General features: G+C 36.3%; 1 protein-coding gene and 1 long non-coding RNA gene across 2 annotated transcripts; one reads left to right on the top strand and one right to left on the bottom strand.

Annotated features, from left to right (window-relative positions):
• Window positions 1-1,166: 1,166 nt before the first annotated feature.
• On the bottom strand, window positions 1,167-3,261 carry LOC116202980 (probable glutathione S-transferase). The gene is made up of 2 exons (XM_031534647.1): window positions 2,909-3,261; window positions 1,167-1,940 (listed from the first exon to the last, which is right to left on the bottom strand). Exons 1-2 carry the CDS (start codon window positions 3,230-3,232, stop codon window positions 1,578-1,580), a joined length of 687 nt encoding a protein of 228 aa, XP_031390507.1. The 5' UTR covers window positions 3,233-3,261; the 3' UTR covers window positions 1,167-1,577.
• Window positions 3,262-5,621: 2,360 nt separating this feature from the next.
• Window positions 5,622-6,711, top strand: LOC116192309. Its single transcript, XR_004154046.1, has 2 exons — window positions 5,622-6,038; window positions 6,206-6,711. It is a non-coding gene; the product is annotated as an uncharacterized LOC116192309 (long non-coding RNA).
• Window positions 6,712-7,463: the final 752 nt, after the last annotated feature.

Below are 7,463 nucleotides of genomic sequence, written 5' to 3'. Positions count from 1 at the left end.
GAATACATACGCGTCATATAAGAGTGCACCGCGCCTCCGTGCACGAGTTTCTGGGAATTATATTCAATGGATTCTTCCTGCTCGTCAGTGATGAGTGGCTGGGTATTTGGATGTTGAGATGAGAATTACGAACTTACAAGAGTAATTTTGAGAGAGGGATATAAGAGTGATAAAAACGAAAAGATTTGACTTGGTAAAAGAAGACAAAAAATGGGGCAATGGATTGTCATTCACATGCAGAGAAAAATTTTAGGATACCCCATTGAAATTACCCCAAAATTATATTTTATTTTTCTACATATGACAGAGAATGAGCATGCACCATTACTAGAATAGTTGCTTTTTTTGAACGGCATTTCCCGATGGAGTGATTCCGTCGGAAAATTTCCTTCGGATTTCCATCGAAAATTATCCGTCGCCAATTTCCGACGGCCTTTGCCGTAGGAGAAATAAAAAAATTTAAAAGAAAAGGTCAGTCACCGCCCGATTAAAGTTTCTTTTCTTCTCGGGCCGAAACATGCATCTCTCTCTATGGCGCGCTCTCTCTCTGTACTCCATCCCTTTCTCTCGATCTCTCGCCTGTGTCGACACCCACTCGCGCCCATTGAAGTGGCCAGCAGCGGCAGTTCTGTCCCGGCGGTGGTCGACGACTCGCGGATCTATCCCGGTGGTCTTCTCGCTAGTTAATTGCGCAGCTGACCCACGCGGCGGCCCCCAAGCTGCAGCGCCCCTTGCCCAGCCACACCGCACAAGCCAAATCGCCCCCTGCTCGGGCCGAGAGCTCCAGCGCACTCCCCTGCTCCGGCCGAGAGCTCCAGCGCCCCCCAGCGCTGCGACTAGCAGTTCCCGTGATGCCTTACAACTGTAATTGCGCGAGCAGTCGACTACAAGCAGACATAGAAACTGAATTGAATGACAGTCAACTGCATTGACAATACAGTCGACTGTAGTGGAGGTTATTAATTCATCCTATTCAAAAACCTCCATGAAAAGTTTCCTATGTGGAACATGTCCCGAACGAAAGGGTATATTACGAAGCGAAACATCTCTTCGATTCCTGCTCATTGGACACAATAAAAGGGGCTTTTTGTTCCCTAATTCAGATAGTATCATTAACAACAATTTCCAGAAAGAAAAAAAAAAAAGAAGTAAAAAACGAGTGAGAGTTCATGAATTCTTCGACTTTACTAATCGAGAATTCTAAGGTTTCGTTGTATTCCGAGAGGATCTCTGTCAAAGCCCTCTAGCAACTACGTGTGGGGGCAGATAATTCTCTACGGAAAGCGTTGATCATGCCTCAAAGCATTCCCCTTCCTTCGTGTTTGTCGGTGTTCGCTGCATTCGTTTTCATGTTTGTGTACATCGGGTGAAGTGTTCTCATCAACAACACTCATAATAACACAATATGCAACCGTACACCATAAAGGATATGTCAATCCCCATAAACAAACTGTGATAAGTTCCAAACTGCAACAATCAAATGTCACACTACGATTGCAGATGCATCTGCACGAGTATGTTTATTACTTATCATTGAGCACCTATACGAGCCCATGCTGCCGAGGCAAAAATGAAGACTAATCGCTAGCCCTGGAGGCCATGATCTGTTCTCTCTTGCGGTGGAAATAGTCCCACATCCTGTCTCTAGGAGGCAAGTTGTCCCTAATCAAGGGGTGACCCAAGAAATTTGTGATCCATGAAGTGGTCGAAGGGAACCTCAAAGGGTCCAAAATATTGGTGGAACCCATTTCGTCCCAAACGGGCAGCATATGAGAGACCCAACCCACGGCTAAGTCCAAGTACCCGATGTCATCTCCACCAAAGAATCGCTTGCCCTTGAGTTGCTCTTCGATCCTCTCTACGGCCTCGATGGCTACCTTGTGGGCCTTCTCCTTCTCCTCTCCTTCGGAAAATATTGCAATCCATGCATTCTTCATAAGCTGTTCGTAATTGCAATAAACCCAAATTAATTCAAACAACACTTTTGTTAACATACAAACATATATCGATTAGCAGTATATGAGTCGGTTATTGGTGTTGTGGTAAGGTTCGATTTGATAACGATGAGTTATTTGTGAATTCAACCTCACCTTTTGTTGATAAAAGCAATGAAATGAGTACTGCCTTTGTTGAAGCAAATTAATTATGCTAGGAGGTTTTAGAGTAATGTAAGTAGTTTTTGATGGTTCAGTAACATTGATATTAATTCATCGCTGCAACTGGCAATTTGTTAGTTATTTTGTGAGGTTGAATATTAGTAATGAATAATTAATATAACTTATAAATAAATGAGGAATAGTGCAGTGATGTCTCTTTTTTTCGATGGCTATACATGCTATCTCTTAGGAATCAAGAGGTTCAAGTCTCGATTCTTGCTAATGGGATTGCACGTACTTCTTTATTTAAATTTCTATTCCCTTATATATTAAGCCAATCCTACTGTGTAAAAAAAAACATAATTACATGGGGTACACAGGGGAAATGCTTTTTTCTGTTACATTGATTAATTGGACTAATTGGATATATATTTTTTTCTGTGTGAATCATGGTATTCATAATTCCAATTGGATCCCGACTAATTCAGTAGAACCGTATCGGCCCACTAAGGGATAAAACTCTCACAGTATGAATTTTCTACATTCGTAAGGATTCGAATCCGAGACATTATATAAGTGGAACAAATACTGAACTATTTAAACCAATCAATGTTAGTAATTTGATATATTTCGTTAATATAATGGCTAAGTTCTAGATTGTTTTTTTTTATTTTGTTAATTTAAATTGTACTTTGACCTAAGATTTCCAAATTTAGTCGTCCAAATTTGAAGATAATCCATGAGATTCAAACGGTTATAAGTGTTAGCATGCAACATGAAGTGAGTGGTCAAAAGAATGAAAGAGAATCTACCTTCTCTTCGACAAAAAGGGCCCAGAACCGGGCTGTGGCCCTATCATAAGGATCTTGAGGCAACAAGGGACGATGCTTCCATGTCTCGTCGATGTACTCTAGCAACACGAATGATTCACAGATTACTTTCCCATTGTGGACCATCACAGGGACCTTCTGGTGGATGGGGTTGAGCTCGAGGAGGAGGGGGCTTTTGTTCACGATGTCCTCCTCGACGTAGTCGTAGCTTACGCCCTTCAGCTTCAGGGCCCACTCGACCCGTCGGACGAATGGGCTCACCCACAGTCCCAAGAGCTTCACCCTGGTCTCCTCCTCCCTAGCCATTTCTATATATTTCAGTAGTTATGTCCTCACTAACCCCCACATGTTTATATTTAAGTTTGGCAGGGGTAATCTCGTCCTAATTCGAGATTAGAACTTTGGGACAATTATTTGTATTTTCCCTTGACTTGCTGCCCAAAGGAGCCGACTATTTTGAAAAGTCATGTATGGACCACTTTCATATTCCCGGATAGTTAAATTACACGTTGATAGATCATATTTCTAGTCTTTTTTAGCCCTGCTTGCATATGTAATTTTTTAATGAAACGTTATTAAAGATTTTGCATTCAAAAGTAAGATTACACTCATTAATATTTTTGAATGAAATTATACTTCTTGGATTTCAAAAATAAACTAAATTTATGTAAATTATGATCCAAAGTATAAATGAATAAGTTATAATTAATTTTATACTCGTGGAGAAATATTTATTTCATATAATATGAACATTATTTTTCATATTAAGTTTTTTACTTAAATTTAGAATGGAGATTTGTAACATCAAAGTCTAATTATATATCAATATTAGTAATTTATGGATTTTAATTCAATTATAGACTCTAAAGTCATCTATCACTTCAAAATTACTTTTTTGTAAATTATTTTTTATTGAGGAGTCATTATCAAAAATATGATTCTTATTTTAATATGTAATCTTGTGCTATATCACATAGAGTAATTGTATTGGGTAGAATTTGGCTAATATATATATATATGATAAAAATTAATTAAAATTATTTCAAAAATTAAATTAAAATTTTAGATAGATTGATTTTACCATTTCACAAATATTTATTGCATGAAGAGTTATTCCAAAAATTAAATTTAAATCTTTAGATGGTTTGATTATGCCATTCCACCCCTATTTATTACATGAGACACAACTTTATATAATTAGATTATGTACTAAAGTCCTATTTGGTACGTAAGAATGAAATGGGATGGAATGAAATTACATGGGTATATGAATGAAATATATTGATATTGATTGAAAAGTTACGATTTTTTTATTAAGCTTTACAAGATGAAGGAGTATCATTATAATTCTAGACTTTTATTTATCAAGATATCATTTTATATATGTTCTTAGATATATATGTTAAATGAACATATATGATACTTACATGAAAAATGAAATATATAAATGAAGGAATGACCATTTTTTTTCTTTTGGAGAAAATGCTCATTTCAAAAAAGTAAAGATAAAATATTATAATGAGGGAGTGTCATTTCCAATTCATCCAGTAATAATAATAATAATAATAATAATAACCAATATTCACTTTTTATAATAGATTGTTTCTTGATTTTTTTATAATTTCACTTTTACCCTTCGCGTTAATTCCTACTCTATATATTCAATGAATCTAGGCCTATTTAGACATTCAATGTATCTAGACAAATCGTAATTCATTCCATGTATTTAGACTATTTTACCATTCAATGCATATTGACTAATTTTAATTATATTTCCACGCTTTGGACAATGTTCAAAATTAACTTTTAATTTTCTTCATTTACTTGTGTCTTCATCGTGTCTTATTTTTCTGCTTCCTAAAAGTTTATTCGTATCTATTATTTAATTTAATTATAATCTATACCTATAATAAAAATTGTGAAATTCTTTAAGTGTTGTTGCTGCGACCAATTAATCTTTTCAAAAAAATGCATACACGACCCTTGTGCTTTTGCCTTTTCAATATATCCCAAATATTTTTAATATTCTAATTCTTCCCTTTAAGTTGTAACTTCGATCTTATAACCCTTCATCTCTCTCCTCTCACCAATTACCAGCGAAAGTCCTTGGCATTTAAGACCTGTTCCGACAATGGCTATGAAATGCATAAGACGCTCTTCGGTCTCTGCCTGCCTCCCCTTGTTACACTCGAGTTTTCCAAGAGAAAGACATGCTGACAGAGAAAAACTTGTACTAAAGCGTGTTCTTAAAGAGAGAGAAAGACACATATATTATTAATCTAAGGAAAATTTATCTAAAAGGGCTCATGATTTACCCGTTTTGTCAAATCTATCATATACTTTTTTTTATCAAATCTATCCCATGATTTACTTTTTGCATCAAATTTATCCCAGTGTTATCTTTTCCGTCGACATCTAACGGTCGTGCTGACGTGGCGTCCACGTGACAAGTGTGGCTCACTATCTCTCCACGTGCCACGTCAGTACGGCCGTTAGATGTCGACGGAAAAGATAACGCCGGGATAGATTTAATGCAAAAAGTAAATCATGTGATAGATTTGACAAAAAAAACATATGATAGATTTGACAAAACGAGTAAACTATGAGTCATTTTAAGTAAAAATCTCTTTATTTAATTGTGTATTTTCACGCATATCAATCGTGCGTTTTCTTATATGTAGAATTACCAATTATATCTCTTCGATTTGCCTGCGTATTGGGATAACTTTCATCTTTATGTCCATGCCCGTCTACAGATCATTTCCATAGATAGGAACATCCCTCACGAATTGGATTCGAACCAATATCAAGCTACTTGATCGTTGACTTCCAAAAACACACTCTTATAAATACAAACATTCCTTGCCAAGACCCATAGACCCGATCCTTTCCGTACCAAACAAACCCACCAAAAAAAAAAAAACAATCTGTTTTGGTGGCTGTTTTCCTCATGGAACTGCCACACCCTCATGTATCCATCCATACTCTTCCGACCGCCGCCACTTCAAGCATCTCCCTTTGTCCTTTCAACCAATCTTCATAGCGCGCACTGTAGTTAACACCTTCATCTCGCTGCTTGGCCAATCTCCTCCCAACAGAGGCATTTTCCACGGTGGGCATTTTCCTCCATTTGCGTATTTAAAATACGTTGTAAAACTGGAACACACACACTTTGCTCTTCTTCCAGTCTGTGCAATCGCTCACTCCTACGCATTTGTATACTTCTTCCAGTTGATCATTTTTCTTCTTCATCACTCTCCAATGTACGATGTCTTGCAGTCGTCTCTTTTTTCAGTTTGTCTTTCATCCATGACCCAAAGGTACTTCTCTCTCTCACCTGTCCCCGGAGTTGACTAGGGGGCCATCCGCGGAAGGTTGTCATGCCGGAGGCCTCCACATACAAGTTCAAGCGGAACTGGGAGATGGACCAACACTGGCAGCAGAGTTGACTCATCAGATGTTACGTATAGAAAAGCACAGGCGCATTTTGTAAGTAGATCAAGCAGGAAGGAATCAAAACCATGGAGCCCAGAGATACCACGTTTGAAGGTAGAGAAAAGTCTCTTTGTTTTTCTTTTTTCGTTTTTTATTTTTTATATTTCCTTTCTGGGCTAACTCTATGGAGATGAATGGAGGGGAGACGATGTCTTTCTTAAAGTGAGAAGTGTCAAACATCGAAATATTTGTAATTGCAATCCTTGAAACTGAGATGTAATTATTATAAACTAATACTTCTCTGGAGGATGGTTTGATAAAAAAAAAAAAGGTCTCCTCATTTTTCATAATTTTTCAATTATTTTTTTCGCATTTCAATTCGAGTTTATGCCATATCGAATTGCGACATACAAGTAATATTTTAATGGTGATTAGATTCTTAAGTTATCCTATTTCATGCACAAAAACAAATGAATTTGTTACAATTAACGTTAGTTAATTAGGACAATTACCCCCGTCTGTGGCGGTGTTTGTTTTTTCTGAAATTGAGGGAATATTGTATGGTTTGAACGGAAGATACTTGCAAGAAAATGAGGAAATGATTGAAGGAAGATTATTATTTTTTCGAAATCCTTCCGTTCACATTGGAAAAACTTTTACATGGAATGAACATAAAGGATTTATTTATTTTTGAATAAGTCGTGAACATATAGGATTATTTTTTTCATTAGTATCAGAAAGAAAAATCTTACGACAGATCTCTGAAACAATAATTATGTTTATAATATGTAATATGTACATTTTACCAAAAATATATAATAATAGAGCAAAGTGCCCGTGGGTTGCTGTGGGGTAAAAGTTTTTTCAGTTAATAATTCTGTGATCGTGATTTATGCGATGATCGATATAACATATAGTCTCAACATCTAGTAATAAGATCAAAATTATAAACTGTTAATTATGAATAAAACTTTGAATTTCTGTATTGATTATTTAATAGGGATAATTGCGCCATATAGCCTAACGTTTGAAGGAATTCTTAGTTATATCCCAAACTTGATTTTTTACTTGAGATATCCCAATATTGACATGTTAATTTCAC

This window comes from Punica granatum, chromosome 1 (genome assembly GCF_007655135.1).
Source record: "Punica granatum isolate Tunisia-2019 chromosome 1, ASM765513v2, whole genome shotgun sequence".
Classification (NCBI taxonomy): domain Eukaryota; kingdom Viridiplantae; phylum Streptophyta; class Magnoliopsida; order Myrtales; family Lythraceae; genus Punica; species Punica granatum.
The sequence above is the reverse complement of the archived record's forward strand: the minus strand, read 5'-3'. Positions and strand labels throughout refer to the sequence as shown.

Bases quoted from the DNA above. Each gene is read 5' to 3' on its own strand.
- LOC116202980 (XM_031534647.1), bottom strand. From the start codon at position 3,232: ATGGCTAGGGAGGAGGAGACCAGGGTGAAGCTCTTGGGACTGTGGGTG. The intron at 1,941-2,908 runs GTAGATTCTCTT...AATTACGAACAG, and splicing joins CCCTTTTTGTCGAAGAGAAG to CTTATGAAGAATGCATGGAT.